At 36.2% G+C, this 27,845-nt stretch overlaps 2 protein-coding genes across 20 annotated transcripts in view; one reads left to right on the top strand and one right to left on the bottom strand.

Moving 5' to 3' along the window:
• The window catches only part of Prpf40a (pre-mRNA processing factor 40 homolog A), a 55,048-nt gene extending 39,104 nt beyond the window's left edge, over positions 1–15,944 (top strand). For 6 of the 9 annotated variants that reach the window (XM_013142455.3, XM_005007692.4, XM_063259100.1 and 3 more), the window contains 13 exons: positions 1,306–1,414; positions 2,202–2,352; positions 3,108–3,241; positions 5,897–6,011; positions 6,179–6,282; positions 6,372–6,488; positions 6,776–6,913; positions 7,226–7,321; positions 8,876–8,962; positions 9,049–9,145; positions 9,253–9,314; positions 10,480–10,611; positions 12,152–15,944. In XM_013142455.3, the coding sequence (XP_012997909.1) occupies positions 1,306–1,414; positions 2,202–2,352; positions 3,108–3,241; positions 5,897–6,011; positions 6,179–6,282; positions 6,372–6,488; positions 6,776–6,913; positions 7,226–7,321; positions 8,876–8,962; positions 9,049–9,145; positions 9,253–9,314; positions 10,480–10,611; positions 12,152–12,244 (1,435 nt within the window). In that variant the 3' untranslated portion in view covers positions 12,245–15,944. The remainder of the gene's footprint in view (positions 1–1,305; positions 1,415–2,201; positions 2,353–3,107; positions 3,242–5,896; positions 6,012–6,178; positions 6,283–6,371; positions 6,489–6,775; positions 6,914–7,225; positions 7,322–8,875; positions 8,963–9,048; positions 9,146–9,252; positions 9,315–10,479; positions 10,612–12,151) is intronic. The other 3 variants (XM_023561012.2, XM_063259101.1, XM_003478691.5) reach the window with 1 other exon arrangement.
• Positions 15,945–19,037: 3,093 nt separating this feature from the next.
• The window catches only part of Fmnl2 (formin like 2), a 277,669-nt gene continuing 268,861 nt past the window's right edge, over positions 19,038–27,845 (bottom strand). For 2 of the 11 annotated variants that reach the window (XM_063259096.1, XM_013142479.3), the window contains 4 exons: positions 27,215–27,313; positions 26,482–26,605; positions 24,558–24,684; positions 19,038–21,079 (listed from right to left, as the gene is read on the bottom strand). In XM_063259096.1, coding sequence (XP_063115166.1) covers positions 24,593–24,684; positions 26,482–26,605; positions 27,215–27,313 — 315 coding nt within the window. In that variant the 3' untranslated portion in view covers positions 19,038–21,079; positions 24,558–24,592. Of the gene's footprint in view, positions 21,080–22,958; positions 23,053–24,557; positions 24,685–26,391; positions 26,606–27,214; positions 27,314–27,845 lie in introns of all 11 variants that reach the window. The other 9 variants (XM_063259095.1, XM_013142478.3, XM_063259097.1 and 6 more) reach the window with 5 other exon arrangements.

The raw sequence follows: 27,845 nt of genomic DNA, 5'->3' as shown, positions 1-27,845 counted from the left end.
ATCGTGCATGGAATGGGATTACTCTGTTGTTTGTGTTATATTTTTTGCCAGGTGTACCTAAGTAATCTACAGTGGATGTGTTAAATGTAGGTAGATGATTATAAGTGTGGCAGCTTTCTACAGTGAATGTAGCACTTTTTTAAAAGTACAAGATGGATCAGCAATTGTGTGAAATTTAAGGAAGACTTGAGTTACTAATTAGAAACTAGAGGAAAACTGGGAAAAAGACTGAGTCAAGCTCACCCCATTCCATTTCATAAGAGGACTGAAAGTCTTGTATTTGTGAGATAGGAAAAAAGCTATTTTCATTAAACGTAGTATTTTGAAATTTTGCATTTGCAAGGTATTGTACAATATGGTTAATGTTTAAATTTTTTAAAATATTAAAATACAAGACACATTGCCATTATACCCACAAAATATTCTCCCATGTTTTGAGCACTGTTATTCCATCATTCTTGCCACAGTTGAATGTCCTGTCCTATAAGTCTTAAAAGCTGCAGGGTCATGACTGCCTCAGTGTCCTGAATTGATTTGACTTTCATGACCATTTTGACTTTAGGAAAGAGTCCGAAGTCACACAGTGTTACACAGTGTCGTGGATGAGAACATGCTGTAACCTTTTTTACAAGTCTGCCTTTCTGTGTGTGGCAATCACTAGCAGCAGTCATTGTATTTTTTTATCACACCTGGTAAAGACACCCTTAAGAAAGATTTACAGAACTGCCTCAGAATATGGCAGACATGTTGAGATAGGTATGTTTGAAGGGGTGGGTTTTTTGTATAGGATTATTGGCAATGTGTGTTTTATTATAAAATGTTTGTACATGTACTGTATTAAGTTTAGGTTGTTTTATTATTTAAGATTGGGGTAATTCAATATTTAAAATTCTATAAGTTATTAAGGTTTTTTCCCCAGTGTGCTTATTTTCTTCATTCTTCTAAAAAAACCTTAGCAAAAGACTTAATTTTTCACATAGTCATATTTTATGTGTTAACTATATTTCTGATAGCTTGTAAAATCTATAATTCTGTGGCAGACTGGGTGGTCTCTAGCTGTTTTACGAAACAGAGATAAATTTAGAATACAAAGCCCATTGCTAAGTGGAATTATCCTCTGTCTCTATGGAGAAAAGGAACTTTGTTATTTTTCTTTACTATCCAGAAGTTTTGTTTTATAATGAATGCAGTTATGAACCTAAGTGAAAAGATTGCTCATTTTAGTAGTTTTAAATTTAGTTTAATATTAGATTGATGTAATTTTCTATAGTAAATGAAAACTAACATTTATTTTTAAATGACTAGAAAAGCAGAGCAAATGTTTGGAGAGATGGAAGTCTGGAATGCAATTTCTGAGCGTGATCGTCTTGAAATCTATGAAGATGTTTTATTCTTTCTGTCAAAAAAAGAAAAGGTATAAGTTATTCTTAGTTAATGATCTTTATGGGAAGACATTTTGTAAGAAAATGGTGAGAGTTATTTTATATCCTGTCCACTTTTGTTCCTTATTTCATCTACTGCAAGAGATCTGTTTATTAGAGATTAATCTTAAACAGACTGGATAACTTCTATAATAATAAATTTCATTCCTTTTCACCTAACACAAGTAATAAGGTAGTCACACTAAGTGTTAATTGTCATTAATGGGCTGCTTTATAGCTGCTTTGGAAAAGAAGATAACTGTTTCAGCATGTTAGTTTTTAACATAGTATTTATTATGTGATCATTGTGCTTCAAGAATAGCAGTAAAGTGCTATTATTCACACTGAACTAAACTTGAATAGGGTTCTAAAACATTTACTTATGCCTTTATTTTTCATTGTGTGTTCCTCAATTTTGTTTGGTTCAGTTTTGAAGGAAATTACATAAATGCAAGTGTTCCACAATATGTACATAGTCCTGAAGATCAGCACTTACCCATTGGATGGCTTGTGCACAGTTAGTTGGTGATGATAAGAGAGGTTTGTAGGGTGGGGAGAAAAAAAAAACTTCAAGTTTCTAGACATTGCCTTTGGAGAGGTAAAAAAATTGACACACTAAACATTATGCAAGAACATGGGCAAAATAAATGCACAGATACTTAAAACAGATGCATAATATTTGAACTTGGTTTCCCAGAATGTAAAGAATACTTCACTACTTACAAGTGAAATATCTTAGTTTCTTTGAATTTCAAAGATTTATTCATATTTTTGTTGTAGGAACAAGCAAAGCAGTTGCGAAAGAGAAACTGGGAAGCCTTAAAAAACATACTTGATAATATGGCTAATGTAACATACTCTACTACTTGGTCTGAGGCTCAGCAGTATCTGATGGATAATCCAACTTTTGCAGAAGACGAGGAGTTACAGAGTAAGATAATAACTAAATAAGAAGAAATGTTTTTAAACAGTGTCCTGCAGCCTGTAATCTCAGTACTTGGGAGATTGAGGGAGGAGGAGCACCGTGAATTAAAGGCTACCGTGGACTATGTAGCGAGTTCAAGACCAATCTGAGACCGTGTCTCAAAAAACACAAAAAAATGACTTACTAATTTTCATTTGGGATATCTCTTTCTAAATGAGTTTTAAGGTTTAGTTCAAATTTTTTTTAGAAATTAATTGCTGAAATGAGTAAGTCAAACTTAAAAGTGTGTTTAGCCATGTATTATATATTATCACATTTCACTTCTGTTTTCTTGAGGCAGTAACTTCTGTATATGAGATGCTGGGAATTGAACCCAGGACTTCATGCATGCTATGTAAGCACTCTACCACTGAGCTAGACCCTGAGCCCAATGTCAAGAGTTATGAAAAGAAAAAAGCATCAGTGATGAAATTACCTCATGATGCTTTCCTTAGAGCTTACTCCATGACTGCTCTGAAAACTGTCATGGAGAGTTATAATATTTCAACTTTTATTTTTTTTTGTATCCATACTCTTTGTTTCATCATAATTTAAATGAGTTCTTTGTGAATTTTTCCTTAGAACTTCCTGTTTAAGAAGTCATATTTTGAGTTTAAGTACAGGTATTTTTGAAAGGTAAATTTGAAATTTATGGAGAATGAATGCAAATAAACTGCTTTCTGATAATTAAAATTGTCGTTTTTATCTGAAAAATATTTCAGACATGGACAAAGAAGATGCATTAATTTGCTTTGAAGAACATATTCGGGCTTTAGAAAAGGAAGAAGAAGAAGAAAAACAGAAAAGTTTGCTGAGAGAAAGGAGACGGCAGCGTAAAAATAGGGAATCTTTTCAGGTAATAAAAAAATAACTTTTAGCCTGGTTACTTACATTTTTGTATAGCTGTTAAACTAAAAGTTTTATGTTTGTGGTGGTTTAATATGAGTATGTAAGTGTAAGACAATAAATAAAACTTTTAAAAATTAAGAAAATCAGGCCAGGGATTTAGCTCAGCAGTGTGAGCACCTGGCTGGCAAGTATGAGGACATGAGTTCAATCCCTGGTACCAAAAACAAGCAAACATAATTCTAGGTAAACAGAAAACATGAGACTGAGGTTGCTATCAAATAGCTATGAATTACAAGGTATTGTGAGAGACTATGAAGTATATTTAGAATTTCAGTAAAACAAAGCAAAACTGGTATTTCCAAGAAGTGGTTGTGAATGGAAAAACTGTTCTATAATAATTACGATTGCTTTCTTTTCACTGAATACTTACTGGTCAATCAAGTAATAATAAGTATTTGTCACATTCATAACAAACTCTAGTGGATTGTGTTTAGTCTTAAAACTACTATTTGAATTATGTCAAGTGTGGAAAGGATTGATGGGAAGATTTAATGAGAACCAGGAAAATGTGTGTTTTTTAGAAGTCAAAGTGAAGTTTTAAAATAGAGCAGAAGGGGGCTGGGGATTTAGCTTAGTGGCATAAGAGCCTACCTTGCAAGCAGGCGGTCATGAGTTCGATCACTGGTACTGATAAAAAAGAAAAAGACAAAACTAAAATAGAGCAGTAGCTTTCAAAGCATTGTCACCAGGTACACCTAGTTAGATGCAACCCATATCGCTGGGAAGTTATCAGAATGTAAATTCTCAGATCTCACGCCAGAATTACAAAATCAGATTTTGGAACTGGAGCCTATGAATCCATGTATTAACAATTAAAAGATGGAAGCATCTCCAATTAATCAAAATATTTGAAGGGTTGAGTACATATGTAAATAGTTAAAACATGAGGAAAGAATGACAAAAAGAAGGAAAGGGGAAGAAGAAAAGTCATTATTGTTGGATTTAAGGCAAATTCTCAGGAAAAATTTTGGTGTTGCTGTTGATGGAAAGTTGCTCCTATTATATAGTATATAGATCAGAGATGATGAACACACCGTCATCAGCCTCCTCTCCTCCCCCCAAAATAAAAGAAAAAACAAAGTTAGATCACCTAAGATGTCAGTAGTGCCACGAGAACTCTTCCTCTAAGAAAAAGAGGACCAGGCTCAGCCATCTTTGAAATTACTTGCTGTCTGTAATGTAGAAAACTACTCTTTTCTTAACAAAAATGAAATTAATGAAAAAGAATACGAACCTTAAAATTTTATCTTTCTCAAACTTGAAATCATGTTAGTTATCCAATGATTTTTAAAAAGTGAAAGTATAAACATCTTGAGTTTCAACCCATATCGTTTAAGGGGAAAAAATCTTCAGGTGATTCTGATTCTCAGGTTAAGCAATCCACTGTTGAAATGGATTTAGTGTCAGTTACATGATTTTAGTAGATCTCAACAATGTGGAACTGAAGCAAAGCCTCACAAGCCTAGCAAAGCACATGTAATAGAATAGGGTAAATTTTAATATCCTCTGGAATAACTTTGGAGGAAGCAGGCAGGTAAAGGAAGTAGGTGGCCAGTTAAAGTGGGTGAAGGCAGGTTTCTGTTTTTGTTAAAGGGTAGTGATCAAGGAGAGATTGGAGTTTGAAAAACTTTCAAAGTGGTAATATTATGGATATACATATGTTTGTGTGAAGGAAAGTTGAGTAGTATTTGCTTATTAAGGCAGCTTTGTCCAATACAGATATTTGTACTGTGTGTGAAATTTTAATTCAACAGGTTTTTAATTAATTTTTCTAATCCATTTAATCCCTTATGTCTAAAATACTACCATTTTACCATACCAGCATTTTTAAAATTCGTTTTTTTTCTTTTGGTACTAAATATTAAAAATCACTATATTGTAAAGCACAGCATAATTTACACTAGCCATAATTTATGTCCTCCGACACTGTGTTTAAACAGTAGCTTCCATTGAACAATGATGGTGTTCAGGAATTGTGGCGGTGGAATTTAGGATCATAGATTGCTATTGATTGGGGAAGCAAGAACGATAGAAATTGGTGGCACTAAGGTCTCAAAAGTTGCCTTGAAAGTGAGCAACAGAGAAAAAATGAAAGTAAGCAATAGAGAAAAAGGACGAATATAGAATAAGTATACTAAGATTTAGATCTTTGGTGTATTACTAATGTGAAAGAAAAGAAATGGTTTTGAAATAAGGTTCAGATTTTAATCCTACCTCTCCAAACTACTTTGGAGAAATAGTACATTCTTTTAGAAACACTTATTTGTTTAAAAATATAAATAAAAATACCTGGACTACACTAGACACTATGTAAAGGGAATAATATGTATTCATCTTTTAGTGTATGATTTGAGAGATGTATTTTTTTAAACTTGAAATGATGTTCTATCTTAAAGGAAACTGAAACCTAGAAAGATGAAAATTCTTTGTGAAAATTTTTTTGTAATCCAAATGGAGTTATTTTCATCAGAGGAAATACATCTAAATATGTTCAGTATAACATTGGCATAAGAATTTGAAATGTTGCTAAGTTTTTAACTTGTCTTCATGTTATGAACAAGAGAACTTTTCAAATGTGATTGCTTTCCTACCCTTCCCTCAGATATTTTTAGATGAACTGCATGAACATGGACAACTACATTCTATGTCATCTTGGATGGAATTGTATCCAACCATTAGTTCTGACATTAGATTTACTAATATGCTTGGTCAGCCTGGTGAGATTATTTTCTTTCCAAACTTACTCTAGTATTAGAATGGACCAAGGGGAAGGTGGTGGTTGGCGGTGGTGGAAGAGGAAGGGTGCTTTATTTTATTTTTGTTTATAAACAACAAAAAAAGTAATTGCAGCTCTTTGGTTAGAGCTAGCTTTTGACTTCTTTAGTTTTTTCATTAGGATCAACTGCACTTGATCTTTTCAAGTTTTATGTTGAGGACCTTAAAGCACGTTATCATGATGAGAAAAAGATAATAAAAGACATTCTAAAAGTAAGTATACTTATTTTTACCTGTAAGCTTATAGTGTAACTTTATTGCTTTGATTTGTATGTTAAATGTAACAAGTTTCTGGGTTTTAGGATAAAGGATTTGTAGTTGAAGTAAATACTACGTTTGAAGATTTTGTGGCAATTATCAGTTCAACTAAAAGATCAACTACCTTAGATGCTGGAAATATCAAGTTGGCTTTCAATAGTGTAAGTTATCATTTTAACTGTTACCAATAACTATTTAAGTAGTACAGTTTTCAGTTATCCAGCTAAGGGCTGCTTAAGTGGAGGGTTACTGGGATGAATAGAATAGTAGACAGTACTTCAGATAATGTAAAAAAAAAAAAGTAATTAGCTCCCTTCTGTGTGAAGCATCATTTGCTTATATTAACTGGTACTGTAGATGTTAAACCCTTTTTAAAGGATATGAGAACACTGAATTATATCAATAACAGGAGTTAATTTATAACTGATTAAGTTTTAACTTTTAATAGTTACTGGAAAAGGCAGAAGCCCGCGAACGTGAAAGAGAAAAAGAGGAGGCTCGGAAAATGAAGCGAAAAGAGTCTGCATTCAAGAGTATGTTGAAACAAGCTGCTCCTCCCATAGAGTTGGATGCTGTCTGGGAAGATGTATGTATATTTGCCAGTTTTCCCTAATGAATGGGTTTTTTACAGTTGAAAATGATTTTTTTAAAATTTTTGTCTGTTGAAAGCCATAAAAATAAACTAAAGTTATTTGTACAATGTATTTGGTATGTTTATAATGTACTAAAAGTATTAAATCAGATGTAACTGTTTTAGGGATATTTGTTAAAAGTAGTTTGGACTTTTGAGCCACTTTCAGATAATAAATTTATCAGTATTCGCCTACTTGTATGATTCCTTTTAGACATACTGGTGTACTTTTCTTGGTATTCATGTATTGAAATCTGGATTTTTCAGATTCGAGAGAGATTTGTAAAAGAGCCGGCATTTGAGGATATAACTCTAGAATCAGAAAGAAAAAGAATATTTAAAGATTTTATGCATGTCCTTGAGGTAACTTTGTTTTATAACTTACTGAAATATTACAAAATATGCAAGCAGAATGATCAAAGTATTTCTGAATATTTTTTTATTTTATATAATTGTAGTTACCTTGCATGGCTAAGCAAGTATTTTCTTTCTGTAGAAGTTGTTCAAAGTGCAAAGAGCCACAGATATGGATGGGGAATAGTAACACTAATATGTAGAAATTTCATTTTTGTCTCATACTTTGAAAAATTAAGTAATTTATCCATCTCACAATTTCAAGGAAACTTAGTACTTTCTTATTAAACAAATACTAAACAGATTTTTGGGCATGCTTTAGATGTACCAAACTGCATGTATAGAAATCCCACTTGGTGGCAGGCTGAGGCAGGAGGACATTGTGTTTGAGGCAGGCTTGGGCTACATAGTTAAAGGCCAGCCTCAGACTCAGAAAATCAAACAAACAAAAAAAATTCCAGAAATTTCGAAAAATAGTAGAATAGTTTTTGTTAATATCCATAATGAGAAAAATAAAATCTCAAACTGCTTCATTAGCAGTACTATATTTAATATTTACATGAACTAGCCAGTGTTTGTATTGTTTTACAAAGATTGCATGTATGAATAAATCTTCATAACAAGCTTATGAAGTTACAGGTGAGCAAACAGCCAGAGAAGTAAAGTGATTGCAGGGAAGGACCTGCATCCCAGGCCGTCTGACTCCAGAGTCAGTGCTTTTAACAAGTTTGCTATGTTGTTAGCCAAGATGTTAACTTCAGAACAAGCCAAAAGATAGTATATATTAAAAAAAAAAAAAAGATAGTATGTATTTAATGCTATAGTTTAGGCTTAGTAATTGGGCTAAAGGTTACATGTCTTCTCACTTTCTTTGGATTTATTGTTCTTGATTAATAGTAATGTTAACAGTTTTCTCTGTGCTCAGTAGGCCCCATGTTTTATAGCTGCCTCTATGTCTGATCCTCTAGCTTGTTGTTCTTTTCCACTCTAAATGTAGATTACAGCAGACCTGTATTACCTAGGAGCATTTTAGGAATGTAGGACCTCAGTACAAAATCCGAAATCTCACAGTGTGTTTTTAATTTTAACCAGATTCCAAAGCAATAAAATGTATCTTGAATTTTGAGATATGCTGTGCTCTAGGAAGTGTCTTAACTATTTCTAACTTAAGAATCTCTAACCGGATTTTTTTATGATTTGTTGTATAAACTTATGATGTAATAAATGAAGCTGAAGGTAGTGCATAAAGGCTAATAACTGGGCATGGTAGTGCACAGCTGTAATCCTAGCACTTGAGAGGCTAAGGTAGGAGGACTGGTGAGTTTCAGGCCAGTTTGGGCTACATATTGAGTTCAAGACCAGTCTGAACTACATAGCAAGCCCCTGGTGAACTTATTTTCATAATTGAAGAAAAAAAAAAAAGACAGGGCAGGGAGTGGGTAATATGGCTCATTGAGAGTCTTTTAAGTACAATCTCCAGTACCACAAAGAAAAAAATCATTTTGTTGATTGTGAGGCAAATATAAATTCTTGAAATTTTCTTTCTTCTTTTGCCCCTGTAAGCATGAGTGTCAGCATCATCATTCAAAGAATAAGAAACATTCTAAGAAATCTAAGAAACATCATAGAAAACGTTCCCGCTCTCGATCGGTAAGGACGTTTTTTAGATGGCACCATATAAATATACTGAAACATTTCTTAGCATTATCATGAATTATATTACTTGTTTTACTTAGGGATCAGATTCAGATGATGATGACAGCCATTCAAAGAAAAAAAGACAGCGATCAGAGTCTCGTTCTGCTTCAGAACATTCTTCTAGTGCTGAGTCTGGTGAGCATTTCTATTAATACTTTATTATAATCATTGACAGTTTGACTTCTCAAATTGACACTTGTTTTTGTTTTTTTGTTTTTTGTTTTTTCTTTTATGTTCCTCAGAGAGAAGTTATAAAAAATCAAAAAAGCATAAGAAGAAAAGCAAGAAGAGGAGACATAAATCTGTAAGCACAATTCTGACTTTTACCCTTCACTCTTCCTTTTCCCATTGGTTTCTTCACTGGCCAGAGAATATTCCTCCTAATCTAGTCTGAGCTAGCCCCAGCAGTTGAAGGGGATACCTGAGTGAGTACACAGTGATACTCAGTTTGAGATCTTTTTTTGTTTTACATTTTGGGGAAGATAGCTGCATTTCTGTTTGTGTAGGGAACATGGTGCTGGGCATGTTTGTCACCCAGTTCACTCAATACAGTTTGTGAGCAGAAGCACAATTTTGCCAAATGCTTTTGTTTGCAAACAGCAGCATTGTGAACCAAGGTATTACTGTTTTGTTCTTGTGCTTCACTTCAGTCTTGCACTAAAATCATTTGATAAGTTTTCAACCAAGATTCTCATCCTGGTTTTTAAAATTGATCTTAAGAAAAAGAGGTGTATGTGTCTTTCATATCTGTTACTGGGAATGACAAATTTGAATTGTCATTCTTTTTATGCTATTTACATAAATTTGTGCATATGTAATTAAGAACCATTTGAATTCCTGCTTGTAAGTAGTAATTTTGAAATTTTATTACACAGCAGTCAACCTTACATGTTGATCATTCTTTGATAAGTATCTAAATAAATTAATACTACATTGGGTTGGTAAAAAATGTAATATCTAAGCTGGTGGTGTAGCTCTATACTTCACCACGCTTGAGGCTTTGATCTCCATCACCACCAAAAAGCAGTATCTGCCTGTATTTACATAACAGATAAAACCTATCTGAAGTGTAAGAATAAAACATCACTAAAAGAGACTACCAGAATGTCATCCTCCTCATAGGAAAATTGGCTGTTGCCCATGAATCATGGGGTAATTTATCAAATCTTTGAAATTAATGTAAATTATATTCACCACTTTAGGAATATGATAACCTATTATACATGAATGTTCTTAATTACTTAAAGATTTTTTTCAAATATAAAATGGTATTTTTCTCAGGTCTTGTAATTCCAAAATGTGAGAGGCTAAGCCATAAGGACCACAAGCTCGAGTCCATCCTAGATAATTTAGGAAAATCATGTCTCAGAATAAAAAAGGGTTGAGGATATAGCTCAATGCAAGGGTGCTGGGTTCAATCCCCAATACCACTACCCACCATACAAAAGTAACATTTTTTACTTACATAGGATTCGCCAGAGTCAGATGCTGAACGAGAAAAGGATAAAAAAGAAAAAGATCGGGAAAATGAAAAAGACAGAACTAGACAGAGATCAGAATCAAAACACAAATCACCTAAGAAAAAGACTGGGAAGGAGTCTGTAAGTGTTTAGAAGTTTTTCATTTCTGTATTTGCAAAGTGCAAAAATGGATGTTGTGTTTAAAACCATAACAGTATTATTGACTCTAGAGAAAAATCTTTAATATGTTTATGGTTATGAGTGACCCTTGATTCCAGCCTCCTAAATTTTATATTATTTAATTCAAAACAAAATATAGCATTCTTTTTTGACGCACTAAGAAAAATACGGTCTGCTTTATGCATTAAGATGTACCACAGGACATTTTCTTCCTGATTTTTAAATTTCTCCCTGTTGCTTCATTCTGTTGTCCAGTATAGAGATGAAACCTAACACCTAGGTCCTGCTAGGCAAGTACTGTCTGAGCTATGTCTGCCTTTCAAAAACAGTTTAAAGATAGGATCTCACTAAACTTTCCAGGCTGACCTGGAATCTATTGCTTTACACTAATTGCCACCACACCTAGGTGTTACTTTTTTAAGAAATATAAAATGTAAGAGACTTAAATCAGGGGTTCTGTACATGCCCATTATTTTCATAGTTCCTAAATTCAGTTTCAAAATAACATTCCAGTACTGATTTTGACATATTGATTGAAGAGGGGTGAGCACAAGTGAGTAGGATCAGGAAAACAAATCACAGTATTTTAATATCAAGTTATACAATTAGTCATTAGTTTCTTTTATATACATAGTTTATTCAAGGATGGCAAAACACACAGTAATACAAACACAGTAACACAAACCTTAGCATTGTAAATTCCTCATATAAATGTAAATTTGAAAAAGGTAATGCCTCTGAATTATTAATGGAGAGCATTACTGTGTAGAACTCTAGTCTACCTTTAGTGTTTTGTTGTTTAAAAGCTACATGCAGCCACATGAGCCTGATTCACAGCCTTAGTAAACAATGAAGTACACATTGCCTCTTCCATACTCACTAATACCTTTCAGTTAATAGTAGGTTCAGCCAAATTCCTATAGTGAAGGGGTATGGGTTAATTCAGTGTATTTGCCAGAAGTTGTCTCACAGATAATGCAGTACTTTTTGTTTATTCAGCCTAAATCTTAGCCTACTCTTCAATACTGGTTTATATGAGCATGAAAAAATATCAGCATATTTAAGAGTATATCATCTTTACCTTCTGTCATATAAGTACTTACCAGATCACATAAAATCTATGTGAGATTAGCAAGGAATATATTACTTAGATATGGGGAACATCTGGCCTTCCCTTAAGCAAAAACAAGATGTTTCATATTCAGTTCTTTAAAAAGAAAGGAACCATTCTGTACTATTTTTCTTGATTTATATTTTAATGCAAGATGAAAATAGCACTATAGCACTATATGAAAGTCCCATTCTAAGTTAAGTGTTTGAGTATTCACTACTTACTTCATAGCAGTCAGTAATCCATTGATGGACATTTGGGGAATAGTTTTTAAGTTAGCTTTTAAGCCCTATGAAATGGGAAAGGCTACAGATTTTGGATTGTTTTTCATAGATTTACTACTTAACTTTATGAATGCTAACACTGTTGATATATTCAATGTCTTTACAGGGTAATTGGGATACTTCTGGCAGTGAACTAAGTGAAGGAGAATTAGAAAAGCGAAGAAGAACCCTTTTGGAGCAACTGGACGATGATCAATAAATTATACCAAATATATGTTTACAGTATGATTTAAAGTCTGATTCAGACCAGGGACTCTATTTTAAGTTCAGTTTAAGTAACACTGGGTTTTAATTGTATCACAGAAAAAAAAAGTGCATTTAAGTATTGTTATTGTGGACTTTATAAAAGCAAAGAAAATTGAAAATAACTTTTGATTCTGTATCAAGAATCATATTTTCCTACAGTCATAACTGTCTTTCTGTGACCCTTTCATAGGGCACTGCAGGGTGGATTAAAGGTGGCAATTTACTGATAACTGCAGATGTCTCTACTTTGTTCTGAAGGCTAAGTCATGAAGTGATTTACTTTATAGAAGTTGGCTTTTAAAGACACAGTGAAAAAATTTTGATAATATAGTAGTACAAAAAAAGCACCAGCATCCAATAAAACTGCTTTTTTGTGCACTACCCAACTGGTTAAATCTAATGTGATGTTTTGTGGTGAGCTGCTGAGAAATACGTTTTTTTGATGGAAACTTGGTGTAGACCCTTAGCTATAGTAGTGCTGTACACACTACTATAATAAAGCCACCATTATTTTTTATGAAACATCAGAATACATTTTAAAAAGTCTATTATGAGGGCATTATTTTGAGCATCTATTTTGAGAGGTGATGTTTTAAAAGTTAACATCAAATCAAATTGTAAATTAGTTTAAATCTGTTGCCTTAAGGACCTACTAAAGAATGTGCCACCAAACTTTTAAGTGATAGTTGCAATATCCTCAGTATCCTTATCTAAAAAAATAAGAAAAATCAATGTTGACTTACACATTTTCTTTAACAGCTTTTTTTTTTTAATCCAGTTTTTCTTGGTTTTTTTTTTTTTTTTTTTTCATTGAGAAGGCCTTTTACCTTCCCTACTCACTGAGAAGTATTTACTTCATGGTACAGTACATTCTAAAGCATTTCTGATTTGAGTATTTTTGTACATTTTTATCAATTATTAAACCTTCTCTTCTAGTGTGTACTAGTATTTATTTCTACCTAACACTGCTCAGCTCTAAATTGTATCATTTCAAAGATACTAAAGCCCTGAAATTTTGCTTCATCTTACCCAGAATAGTTAACTTTCCCTTTTTAATATCTAAGAATATTATAAATCAGTGCATTTGAGGTCCCTAGTTTTGTTTTTCTCTTATAAATTTCCTGGAATATTTTAGCAAGGCAGTGGTTTGAAGATACTCTTTACATAACTAACTTTTGAAGGTTGGTAATGTAATTTATACTATTTTCCTTCAGTGCAGGAGTTTTTAAGTAAAGTTTAGCACCTAGCCTTTTTGATATTATCTGAGCTATTTTCTTTGTTTTAATTTGAATACTTTGAGAGATCCTGTACAAGTTGAGATTTGGAAGAACAGTTTGTCCCTTACCATTTTAATGATTTTGAAAATGGGACTGACCAGGACAACTGTTTTCCCATCCTACCCTTTGTTTTAATCTCTCGTCGACTAAAGACTCAAAGTGGGGAGGGGGTCCTTTTTCTGCTATTAAATATGCTGGTAGAAAGTGAGAATTACTACTTTTGAGAAAATGTGAACACATTGCTTGAAACTAGCCTGCTCATATACACTGTACATCAGTTCAAAACTCATAATACCTTTGGCAACAATTTGGCTAGATTTAAGTTTCAGAGGTCCCAGTTTAAAGATAGTTAAGGGTCTGGGATTTAGCTCAGTGGCATAAGTGCCTGCCTTGCAAGCAGGCAGTCGTGAGTTCTATCCCCGGTACCATCCCGGTACCGATGAAAAAGAAAAAGACAGAAAAAAAAAAAGATAAGATTGCTAATCATGTCATTGACATCGAAGTCAGTGGTAAAATCTTCAAAATACACATATGGTATTGGGAGATAAACTAGCGATGTTTCACAGGAAATTAGAATCTGTAAAATTGTTTCCATGAATGATAATTTTTTTAAAATACAACTTTAAAGTTTTTGATTTTTCTATTTAAATAAAAACCTTATTGATGTGTTGTAATATGTCCTCAAAATAGATTTCTGTATTTCTTACATCCTTACATCGTAAGATCCCTGTATCCACAGTATCCCTGTAGTTCTCCCATGCACGTAATTTGACCTAAAAGTGAACAAATGGCAACTCAAAAAGTGGAACATCATTGCTAAAGTACATGACTGATGCTTTGTGTTTGATCCCATCAGACGGATTTTAGGGACCAGAAAGATCTGAATACAGATCATGATAAGATTTTATATTCAATCACTGTTTTTAACCTAATTATGTTAAGTGTTCAGATAGATAAAAGCTGAAGTATCAAATTTAAGCAGGAAAACAGTTTATTCTCAATGAGAATAATTTGTAGTTCTCAGTTAAGACTGACAGTCTTAAGAAAATGTTGAGTTTATCTTCCCTTCATATCACTAATATATTTAATACCATGGTCAAAATCACAGCATCAGGTATTTTGCATTCTTACTGTCTCCCAGTCCCTAGTTTCCATGTTAGGAAAACAATGTCCCTGAGAGGTCAGATAATTATAGTCAATCAAGTATGGATTATTTGCAGTTTTCCTGAATGAATTTAAATGATGTAATTTCTCAAAAACAATGATCCCATCACACTTTATTTCAATTTTAAATAATTTTATTCTTCCCAGTAAATTTTGTAATGATTGTTTCATCTTTTAACTGTTTAAGTACATCTGACTTTATACCCCTATAAAATAAAAAAGGCAATCAATTCATACTTGTAGGATGGAGAAACTACAAACTATATTATCTTCTGTTTTCCTGGAAAATACTCATAGTTTAAAACTATGTAAGTCTTAAGTTTTCATTCATCTGTACAAATTTCAATTAAGGATTTGTGTAAATGCTTTTGGTTTTTCCAGTACTAACAGTTAAGTGCTAGCTAGGCAGCCATATTTATTTGCTTTTGCGTCCAGAAAATATATGAAAAAGTTTTAAGCAAGGCATGGTGGCACTTGCCTATAATCTCAGTTTGAGAGGCTGAAGGAGAATTGCAAGTTAAAGCCCAACCTGAATACCATACATAGCTAGACCTGACCAAAAAAAAAGAGGTGTAAGGAAAAAAGACCCTTTAAATAGTACTTTAGTACTTAAGAAACAGTGATTAATGACTTTTAAATTTATAGTGTATTTAATACTTGAGTATATAATTTAAATGTAAATTTAGAACCTAAAGAACATTTTTTAAAACTTTCTTTTAGAAATGAAAATAAAATACATTAATGATTCCCTAGATCTGAAACTTTGTCCTTTGGGGACGTATCTCAGTACCAGATTTTAATTGAACCATAGTTCATTCCTTAGGTTGAGTTGCACTCATTTTACATAAACAGAAAGCAAAGTAACATCATGATTAATGGACCTGTCTTCTAAGAGGCTTATATTCTCATTTTGTTCTGATAATGGCGCATACCAGTATAATTATGTTCCTTATGCTTACCTTGTTCTTAAAACATTTTCCAAATGTTTTCATTTAAGTGGTGGTCATGTAAATTCCACGGCAGGGATTTGTCTATTTCATTTACTGCTGTGTATCTGGCCTGTGAATTAGGACAGTGTCTGGCACATAACAGGCACTTAGTAAATGTAAAATACTAATTGATACATGTACTCATCTACCATCCATGGTAACATCTGTATTAAAGGGCTAAAATGCATCATTGCAATAAACAATACAAATTCACAACTCTAAATCTAGTCATAATTGAGGTACGCCTAAAATAATCCAGTGGTTATATTGTTACTTCAGAAGTTTCTGAAAACTTCTTGAGAACATAGAATGAGTTTCAGGGTGAAAGCTAATCATTTTGGGGTATTTTTAAATTGGGGTGGATAATGTTGCTGTGGCAGGTGTTCCATTTACAGGAGCTAATTTTAAAGATGAGCTGGAAAGTAGAGTTTTCTGGTTACCTATATACTTTCCTTAGCCCTCAAATCTTTGTGTACTGGCCTCAGTTCTTTAATCACATTTTTCTTAAGGTTGCTTCATACTCAGTTCATTTTGTGGTTCTCAGTAGGATCTAATTCAGGGCCATCACATTCACTGTTGGTAACTGGTAACTGAATTGAAATTTGATACTTGTTTTGGAAGAGCTAGCTAACCACCTCCAACCCTAACTGCCAGTCTAGTTTCAAACCAAGCCATTTCTTGATGCTACTCTGTGTTGTTACTTACAGTTATCTAAATGCATTATTTATAAACAAACATGCTTTGAAAAGTGAATATTTTTTGGTCAGTGTTAGTCTTGCCCACCTATACAGCTGAATTGAGGGCTCCTAAAAGGTGAGTAAACAAGGTTTCAATTTTCAATGTTTGTAATTACCAGATTTTTCACATGCTTTTATAGTTAACCTGATGTAAATAACCTCAGTTACATAGTTAGACCTTTTGTTAATAAATTAGAAAAAAAATGACTTTCTACAAATAAGTTGGATTTGTGTCCACGTTTTTCGTCCAGCACCCTTGAGTTCTTGGGAGTTAATGCTTACGTTTTGTTTTCTCAGTGTAACACCTAATATTCTTTATACAAGGTGGAACTCTTCCTCCAAAAGGGTAAACATCAGCACCTTCATGCATTTCCTGCTTCAGATGGTTTTCTTAGGAATAGTTGGATATTAACTTTAAAAGATGGAAAACTATCAAATTAATCCTTTTGTATGAGTTATAAGTTCATCTTTGTGTAGGTACTTCTGATAATGGCTAGGAAACCAGATTACAGCTAACAAGAGTTCTGTCAAATACAAGTAAGAGTTTTAAAGCTGATGTAAGTATCATCCATCTTAAAATTAAGGAATTCCATGAAGAACTCAGAACGATAGTCAGTGATGGTCATAAAAAAATCCTATTATATGCTGAGCAAAGTAATGATGGTCGTTGAGCATCATTGGATTTTAGCATTCATGCATGGAGAACAAGCATACACAGTTAAAGTTACTGGTAAACACCCTTTTATAAAAACATGCTAGAATGAGAGGGCCGTCTTGGCAGTGGCACATGCCTATAAAGTGGTGTGCACACCTGTAATGTAGCTCCTGGAAGACAGAGACAGGACTTCAAGTTCAAGGCTGGCCTGGGCAAAATAGATGCCCTCAGAAGCAGCATGTTTAGGGTTGGGGCATGGCTCAGCCATAGAATACACAATTCATTGACGGAGCCTACATTCAGTTCCTAACACTAGAGGGGGAAAGGTACCACTGTATAAAATGCCCTAACCATGTGTTTTCCATATTCTGGTTTTTTTGAAACAGGATCTCACTGTGTAGTTCTAGTTCAGGTTAGCCAGAACTCAGGGGAACCACCTCAGCTTCCTAAATGCTGGGTCATTGTGCCCAGCTTTTAAACCTAACCATATCTGCCTCATTTATGACTTGCTGTTGTCTGGGTTTGTAAATACTCTGAATTTGTGGAATATTAAAAATCTTATTCTTTTAATATTAAGTACTTGTACAAAACAAATGAGATTATCACTAATTGCAGAATGTAACATTTCCTGTCAAAAAAATAAAAGTTTCATCTGCATTATAAAACTGCACTGAATTGGGAACAAAATCCCAGTGCTTGTACAGGCTCTTTCATCTTAAGAAATTTGTGACTCTAGACAAGGCACATCTTGCATAGTCATTTCTTCTTGTGTATAACAGTGTTAACACATCACAGGTTTGTGAAAAACAGGACAACTGAATATAGCCAAGTTTCACAACTCAAACAGGCACAGTAGTTGTGGCAGAATAATCATGTACTGTAACAGTTCCTTTAGTGGTTATAAGTCAAAGCCACATGTAAGATTTTTTAAAAATAAAAACTTTCTTGCTTCCAGAAAAAGAAATTGACTAACACTTAAGCTTTCTGATAATTTAGTACAAATAGCCCTGTTTGGAGCTGGGGGGTATATAGCTCAGTGGCATAGTGCCTGCCTGGCAAGCATTGGGTCCTGAGTTCGATTCCTGATACCAAACAAAACAGCAATATCTGTGCAATGGGGCCAAAACCAATGTGTGTACATTGCCAGCTAGGATGGTTGGCAAGTGCAGATGTTCCACACTCTACAGAATTTGTATCTGTACCATAGCTTAAAGCCATGTGTGATGGCATATGCCTGTAATCCCAGCACTTAGGCTAAGGCAAGAGGATTCCAAGTCCATCCAGGCAACTCTGAAGTGGGGAGACAGTGTCTTAAAAAAAAAAAAAAAGGTTGGGGAGGGGCCTTGGATGTAGCTTAATGATAAATCCCTAGGTTCACTCCCAGTACCACAAATTTTAAAATCCTAATTAAAACACATTGGGGGGATAGCATCTTACCAAAAAAAAAAAAAAAAAAAAAGAGTGCTATTTCTCTAGAAGCAGTAAATTTATGATTTTAGAGATAACCTGCCTTCCAAAATCAATTTTGTTACTCTGTTCCACACAACAGGTTGTCACAGCTCCTCAAAAGACTAGGGCAGGAGAATAACTTCAGCCCAGGAGTTTTAAGACCAGACAGGACAGCAGAGCAAGATCCCACCTCAACAAAAACAGGAGGCTTTGTGACAGGAGGAGTAATTCTTCCTAAAATTTCCCAATTGATTCTGGACTCTGAGTTGCCATGTTCCTTTATTTTTGTCTTTTAGCTTTTTTAAGTTTTTGGTGCTGAGGACTGAGCCCAGGGCCTCCCACTTGCTAGACAAGTGTTCTGCCAAAAAGCTAAATCCCCGGCCCCAAAATGTATCTTTCTAGAGAAGAAAGTCTACATAAAACTGCTAAAACTCCCGAGAATGCACCACCAAAAAGATCACAACATATTACAGAATAGTAGCGTAAATAGTTTATTTGTTCAGATGGCATGGAAAGACCAGAGAAGTAACATGAATTGTTTTTATAAAACATCTTTCTAATATTGGTAGGAAGCAGGCCCATTAATAGACAAAACAGAAAAGAACATGTCAACATTATTTTCTATTTGTTTATTAATAAATAGGCAATTATTTTAACGTGTATGTCAGCACTGAGCTTTAGAAAACAGCTGCACTGTGATAAAGGCCCAACTATTTGTCTTCTGTCTCATGGCCAAATTACTATTTTCATCAAGCTGAATATTAACCAAACAGACAAAATCTTGGCATGTTCTTTTTAAAGTACACATTTATGGGAATAGGCCAGCAGGTGGTAGATTAAAAGTAATCTGTAAATAGGTGAGCTAAAAGTGAAATGTGGTAACTGATCCCTACACTGTCCTGGTAGTTAAATATATATTAAAAAAAAAAAACTATAAGTTAAAATAACATTCAGATTGTATAGCATAGGCTGATGCATTTTTAAACAATATTTACAGTATTACCCAGAGCCTAGGGTGGGAATTAAAGAGAAGTGTAAAAACCATAAAAAACTGCACCAATTTTATAGCAAAATATCTGTACATTTTAAAAGATCATATAACTACATATTATCCAAGGAAAAGGGACCTTCACCAAGGGGTTCATGTAAGCACAACATAAATTCAGTGGTTAAATACTATACAACAAACTTTACAATTAATATACTGTTGTAAGGTACCAAGAAGGTGAGCCAGAAGCAAAATGTTTATTATGAGAAGTATCAGTTTAACTTCTGTCCAGTTTTTCATTTAAACTCTGGAATGGACCAAATGCCTTGCCAGACAGCAAGGAAAAAAATAACAGTGGTTTAGTTGACATTTAGTCCCATCACATATCTTTAAATGTAATCTTGATGTTCATACTCTTCAACAGCTTAGTTGTAATTGCTCGTAAGTAACAAATAGAACAATCCAGCTTTGATACAGAATGCCAAATGCATTGTTATTTTCCAATTTACAAAAAGAAAACAAGAAACACACCCTGCGATTGTCAGAGGAGAACAAGGCTAGATTCCAAACCTGCTCTGCTAGCAGATTCAATCTTACATGCTTGTTGACAGCTACCATAGAAAACTCCCTGACTAGCAAGGCACCAATTTCTCTTCTCAGGATTGATTCGTAATGGCATTGAAAATCCTAATACTGAGTATTGAGAGGTTAATGTTAATTAATAAATATATCTGCATTGTTTAAAAAGCTGCCTCTAGCTTCAAAATAGTACTGCAAAAAGTCTTCCACAGTTATGCCATCGTCTTGTGTCCACACCAGGGAATGTTTCTCACGGCATGGCACCTACCATAGAACTAGTAGAACGCGAAACTGGAAACGGAGCTGACTTCTTATGCCACTACATTTGCATCCTGTTTGTACTTTGATGGGGTTTAGTGACAAAAGGACTTTATAATGTGATCTTTTTCCTTCTGTACTGCAAGTCCTCTAAAATACAAACTTTATGGACATGGCTGGAACACAAAGTCCTTAAAAGACATCTCAGCAAGGAAAGCCCATAGGAGATACATCCTTGTTATGTACAGCTTAGTAAGAAACCAGAGTGGGCTATCACAGGATAATCACAGTGGCACATAATGAATTTATATTTTGGTTAAAAAAACAATAACATAGTGGTGTAAAAAGATACCTAATCAAATCAAATCCTATTGCTTTGATTAATCTGAGCAGGTACTTCCATTTTTAGGCACTTGTTAATAAGGGTTGAAAGGAGAACCCATCATTTTCCTATGTGTTTACTAAATTTGAGCCCTTTCAAATACTTGATGTGTTCAAGGCTGCAGCTAAATGGTAGCAGAGAGTCCATGTGGGCAGTTTCATTTACACACACCCTCTATTCATGCAGGCAAGTCTCAGGTTTCACATGGTTATTTCGGCACCGTTAACAGAACGTAAGTTCTGGTCATCAAAGCGCCGCCTGACACTTCTCCTCACCGCATCGGCTCGTCTGTAGGGCTGGTTTCTAAGATCTGTAGAGAGGAGAGCACCAGTGAAAAAACAGCAACATTTAATGTGTTTAAGCAAGACAAAGGCCAGTTGGCAGCCAATCAAAGCAGCTTGTCTAGAAGAGTCAGCTGATAGGCCCTTCAAACTCATTGAGCACTGAACTAAAGACGTACATTTACCTTCAGTGTTTACAGTTAAACAGTAAGATGTAATACTGGTAGGATTCTGGGACTTAAAGAGAAAAATATATAGATCATTTCTGTCATTATCTAGAGAGTCTAACTGAAGTCTTATTTTGAAATGTTTCTTCAATTATAAGCAGTTGTAGCTGGAAGCTACAAACATGAACAATATTTGTAATGAATTTTAAATTGCAAAACTAATCAAACACACTTTGGTATCATCTTATTATTAAAGTTTAACAACGAAGGAACCTCAAGGCCTTAGTTTGCAGATGGACGTCATTAGCCTAGCTACTTTTGTGAAGTAGAAATGTAATGCTCAACTAACCATTATAACTAAATGAAAATAGTACTTCGTTCTCTCAGTATTCTTTCCTGCCACCCAACATGTTTTGTGTTTCTTCAGCAGAGTAATAGGTCCTCCTCCATTTTCTACTTTGTGTTGGCTAGTGCAAAGCAGAATGTCTAACATTCAAAACCAAAACACAAATACAACTTTCCATGAATGAATCAAATTTCTACATGCTAGTTTAAGAGGGACTTCTGAATTAGGATGAAATGGGATGAGCAGAAGCATTTTATGTAAGCGTTCTCAACATGAAGGCATGTTTTCATGAGTAAGGCAGAGCCTAGTCTGCATGTAACCTCCTTCTGACGGCATCAGAACATAGTGAAAGAAAAAAAAAAAAAAAAAACATACAGCAGGCTTATGTTTCCCCTAATGTTGTTTAGTGTATTTTTCCTTTTATATTTCTGCTAGGAAATGTTCTATCTGTAGAAAGAAATGCAAACAATAGAACAAAACCAAATTTAGCCTTTTTTTTAGACCTTTACTCATTAAATTAAAAGTAGGGTTGCTCATTCACAGCTCACACAATGCTTGTCCCACTGCATCCCTCAAATATTTTTTTTATTTATTGTACTATAGACTGAACTCACGGCCTTCCTGCTGGGCTACATCTCCAGCATTCTGAGACAGGGTCTTGCTAAATTGCACAGGTTGGCCTCAAGTTTAAGGTTCTACCTTGGCCTCGCAGGTGCTGGGATTACAGACATGTAGCACAATGCCTGGCTGCATTCTTCATTTTAAAATAGTTATCAGATATTTAACTGTTAATTAAAACTAGGGTTTCTAAATTCTCTTGAAAAAAATTAGGATCAGCAATCTGATCCTAATTCAGAGACCTTTGTCAGCAGACTGAGACCTTTCCTTGAGGCTCAGCACAGTTCCCAGCACAGGCCCATTACCTTCCTGAGCTCTTAAAGCACTAGAACTTGTGACCCTGATAAAAGAGAAGGTCAGAATTGCACTTCTGACTAATGATACTCAGGTCTGAGGTCATGAGGTCTCTGAGCAATTAATTCTAAAAAATCCTAATCTTGCAAAGGCTACATAATGTTTCTTGGCCAGGAGCCACTCTCAACCTCCAGACCAAAATGCAGCGAACAACCTGAAGGCCAATAAGGGGCGAAGGGAAGGACAGCCTCGCACCAAAGCAAGTACAATCACCATCAAATACCCCTGCCCAAGCCATCACACTTGAACATGAAGCAGGCCAAGAAAGAGTCCAACAGAGAGGTTCAATCTCACGTTATTAGAAAGTGAGGTACAAAGATTTCTCCCTGGTCAGATTCTCACCAGTATTACTCTTAGCCATAAATCGAAACCATTGATCTGCATACAGAGAGAGGAGGAAGCTAAGTAAAAAGTGATGCTTGCCAGCTCTGTGTATCCTCCACCACCGGTGTGCTAGAAGAAATCCTTACCCTCGAGTGAACATTTGGGAATTTAGTGATATTATTCTTCTTTAAGGCTAAACAGAAAAAAACAAAAACACAAAATGATGGTTAAGTAAAAATGAGATGAAAATGAAAAGCAACTCAACTTAGTGCTTAACATTCCTGGGCATGTTAGCCAACAGAGGAGGAGACAATTTCTGCAAGTAATGTTAGATAAAACAAGGGAAGATCAGTGTGTCTCCCCTCCCTGCGCTCTGACCACCCAGTTCCAAGCTGCTTTGAAGATTGGCTCCAGAAAGACAGACAGTCCAGTAGCAAAACTGACAGTAAACATAGCCCAAGCAGATGAGGTTCCAGCCTGTTACGAAGCACTGGAGGGTAAGCAGGCGGCAGGGTAGGCAGCGAAAAACTACGTCTTTTGAGGTCTTTAAAGACAGAACAACAAACATACAAGAACAACTCACACAGCAGTAACAGCATAGATGAAACATAGTTCCATGTCAGTCTCAGTGCCAAAGTCAAGGATTACTTCCAATTAGTATTATGCTCTTCCCTCGTCTCTTTTCAGATCAACATCCAGACACGTTTCTTCCCTTTTCAAATATCGAGAGCTAACCCCAGAAGTTAAGGTCTTGGAAACAGTGGGGTTTTTTGTTTTGCTATTTGTTGCTGTTTTGTTTAATTCTAAGAAAAGTGCCATTTTCCAATGATAGGCTTTTGCCTTGGTGCTGCTCTTCTGACCAAAGAAGCAGGTCCAGAAGTGATCTTGTTCCAACAGAAACACCCGGGATTGACATGGAACAGAGCCAGTGCAAAGAGGCAAGAACAAGATGGTAGGGGGCTCGTAAGCCTGTTTGCACTCTCTGCCTTACAGCTTGGGCATGACGGTGAACGGGGTGACCTGCCCAGGATGGGGTGTTGTGAGGCTATGAATTGCCAACATCGGCTGAAAGAGGCGTCTAAGCTGGAAGTGCTCCCAGCATTAAGTTCTTATTGTGAGGCCCAGCCCACTATGAACTACAGAAGAAAGCCAAAAAAGGCCTGATTGCAGCAGTGTCTCGTTTAGTTTCTCCTGCAAATCATCTTACATTTTCAGAGCCCTTTTCCTTTCTCAGCAATTTTGTTTGACAGGTTATTTTACTCTCAGCATGTTAACTGACTACAAGGGGGACTAAATACAAACCTATTAGAGTACAGTAAAACCATTAGCTTTAATAGTTACTATTACTGTTGACTATCATTTTGTGTCCAAAAATATTAGGCAAAAAAGCAATCTATTTGCTTTCCAGTTGTGATTCTCAGAACAGTATTCTATTCACTTTTTTTTGGTCACTATTTTTCTGAAAAATTCTGCAAGCAATTTTATAAGCTGTCACACACACCAGACCATCACAGCAATGTGGAGACATACGTAACTGAAAGTGACAGTGAGGGAACAATAATGACCAAATGCAAAGCCATGCAGCATGAGGGACAACACAATCATCACATGATGGAAATGGCGCTTCCATGCTAGCATGGTGGCTGGCCCTGGCAGACACAAAGAATGGGACACAGAGGTCAAAAAACCTGTAGCAACCTTTCAAGAGCCATCAGGTGAGACAGAGTAATAGTTTAGTAATGGTACTCCTCAGTGAGCACAGGTTCGCAGAAAAACCGAGAGCCACGCTTGGCGGTGCGAGCAGTAAAGGGCACAGTCTTCAGCACTGCATGGGGAATGACAGCCAAACAACAGAAACAGGAGAGAGTGAGAGGCCACAGTCTACTGCATTAGTACACAGTTAGTGCTCTGTTAATGACACCTGGGGCAGGGGTGGGGACGTGGGCAGCGAAAGGGGAGAGATAATTAACTTGGGGCTTGGGAGAGAAAAACATTTCAAGGAGACCGGAAGTTGTTCTAGAAGTAGATACACATTCACCTCCTCTGGCATACTGATGATTTAGGTCAGGGAAATAAATGTACACAGGGATGGAGGACATGCAGAGGGAAAAGGGACATCAAGCTCTCAACTGTGCCACACAGGAGCCTTCCCTGTCTGCAAGTGAGTCTTACTGTGTCACTGAGACTAAGGGCTGCTTACCACGGAAGGCGATCTGTTCCTCATTTTGCTCAGATTGGAGCTTCTCCCCCAGCGTGGAGGACGCAAGGAGAAAGACTGGACAACGGGGCTACATACAAGCCACTGCAGGTGCACACTGGGACGGCAGTGAGCCACGTGTGTACTCATACACAGGTTGTGGGCCGCTCACCCACTCACTCAGAATTGATGCCGCTTTAAACTGGGCAAGGGATTCTTTGAGTGACTTCATTTTTTTAAAAAAATCTAATCAATCAATCTCTTCCTCTCTGTCTCTCTGTTTTTTTCTCTTTCCCCTTAATTTCTTTTGATCTGAACTGATGAAAAATTGTGTGATTTTGGCAGTTTGGGATCCCTGTTTACAATGCTGACCACACTAAAACAAGAAATAAAAGTCTAGGAATTGTAAGTTTTAAAAGGTTAGGAAATTGGAGAAATGTGAATAAGAGCTAAATATATGATAGTAAGGAACTGTTAGTTTTGGGTGGATGATAATGGTACTGTTGGTATATTTTTGTTTCTCTCTTTTAAGAGTCCTTATCTTTTTATGTAGTCAAATATTTCCAAATAAAATTACAGTTTGGGATGTTCTTCAAAAAATCCCAAGGCTAGAACAGAGGGTGGTCAGAGCATACATGTCGCAAAACTGGCCTCACAGCCAATTTGACAAGTGTTGAGTGAGTAGGGGTTACATGGAAACTCATCATATGATTCTCTACACATAAGCATGTTTTTAAACCTTCGGATAACAAAAAGCATTAAGCATTTTAAAAGCTAATATACAGCATTAACGTACTTGAGACATGAAAGGAAAGATACTTCCTTGCCCAAGTTACCATCCTAGTTAAGAAGAAGTACGAAAATTCAAGATTTATTCAAGCAGAAAGTATTCATTTTCATCAGACAAGAGCCACACTGGGTTAGATCCCATTCCTGACAGTGTGACGCTCCCTCGCCAGAGGCTACATGCCTGGCAGCTCACTGATATTAAAGTATCAGCCTCTGATTTCCTTTTAGCTTGAATGAGTAAAGAGGCTTTTAAGCAGAGCCCGCATGACCTCAGTTAGGGCAGAGTTGAGGGATGGTGTCCACAGAATTTATATGCAGGCAAGTGGGTGTGACTGGCTCCCAGGAAGAAAATGGAGCACAGCGAGCCCTGGAAAACAGCAGGAGGAGGAGCCCTGCAGAAACTACAAGGTTCCAGTGATAATGAGAAATCAAAGACTTTTCAGTGTTAAGGCGACAGACATGCTACTAAAAATACACTGCGAACTACAGCATGGGTTCTCTGCATAATTCTGGATCCGAATAAAGTCAAATAAAGAACTTGCCAACCTTCATCAAAAGAAGTGGGAAAATCTGTATGGCCCAGTCTAGTGAGGTGAATGGAATCTTCATGGGTCACAGACAGGAAATATCCTTTACCTGTGATAATATCTTCAATGGCTCCATCCTTCCCCTCATATACATGTCTGTTATCTTTAACTTGTCGCCTTCTTAGCTCTGCAATTAACTCTTGCTGCTGCCTCTTTGACTTATGGGAAGGAGACTGCGAAGAAAGAAGAGCAGAGATTAGTGGGGAATTGAAGGAACTCTAAACAGTACCTGAGCTTTATAGTATTTTAACAAGTGGCCTCTGCTAAAAGTACATTCAGCACCAACCCGACATTCTCCTCAAATGCAAGGTAACTCTGGAAACTTCCGGGAAAACAACAGAAACTCAACCAACAAAACATAAAAACTCCAAGACAGCAGGGGGAAAGCTGGATCTGAAAGCCACAGAAGCAGCTGATAATGACCACAGACTTAAGACTTACAGCACAGGCCTGCCAAACTCTCTGATCCTCTCTATGACACTGCTCCGTGAAGTGCTTCCTCCCATCCTCCAGCTGCCCACACAAGCGGCCAATGGGCAGCACCACAGCACCTTTCCAGGATGCTAAGCCCGAGCTGCTAATCCCGGCTCTCGGTTACCTGGTTTGGCCTCTGTATATGCGACTAAAGTTCCTATAAATTGGAAATACTGTCCAAACATGCTCTGACCTCACTCCAGTGTTCCTGAACAAGCTGCTAGTGCCAAGTCCAGGGAACAGCCAGGATCCTGAGCGGCCTCTTGCTGGCCTCACCTGGGAATTCTCCTGAGCCTGGCGCCTCTTACCTTTGGGTCCTGCTGCTCCATCAGAGCTTCTTGCTCCAGCAGTTTCTCCATGAGAGCCTGTTCTTGCTTTTTCCTCAGTTCGTTTTCTTCTTCTGCTTGCTAAGCAATTCAAAAAGCAAGTAAGAACACATCAAAGGAAATGACAGCAGTCACAATTTTGAAAAACTGCTCTTCAAGACCCCACAGTGAATTGGGAACTGGGGAACATGGAGGGGAGAGGGATGCACTGCAGGAGCACATCTCACTGACCGCAGGTCTCACGGACCGCCTATCAGACATCTTTGAAAACTGGCAGTGGAGATGCATTTCACCCAGAAGGCCTGCCCTCCTCATCCTGCTGGGACCACCTGAGTCCCAGCTCCCAGGCCTGTGGGGACCACTGGCAGCTGTGCTCAGCGACTATCTTGGGAGTTTGTTTTGTTTCCAGAACACGCCCACCTAACTAAAGCTTCTCCAAAAGCAAGACCTAAGATTCCTCTGCCTTTGCCCACTGTTGAGGAGAAAACTGCCACTCCCGTGGGCTCTTCTTTCCTCACAGTGACTCTTAGACTCTCCCCGTAGCTCATGCTTTGAGCCCTTTGGACACAGTTTCTTGAAGACAGCCCCCCTGAACAGACTTCTGATAGTCGAG

Source organism: Cavia porcellus, unplaced genomic scaffold, assembly GCF_034190915.1.
Source record: "Cavia porcellus strain 051 isolate PalLab524CR breed Dunkin Hartley unplaced genomic scaffold, mCavPor4.1 scaffold_12, whole genome shotgun sequence".
NCBI classification, from domain to species: Eukaryota; Metazoa; Chordata; class Mammalia; order Rodentia; family Caviidae; genus Cavia; species Cavia porcellus.
The sequence above is the reverse complement of the archived record's forward strand: the minus strand, read 5'-3'. Positions and strand labels throughout refer to the sequence as shown.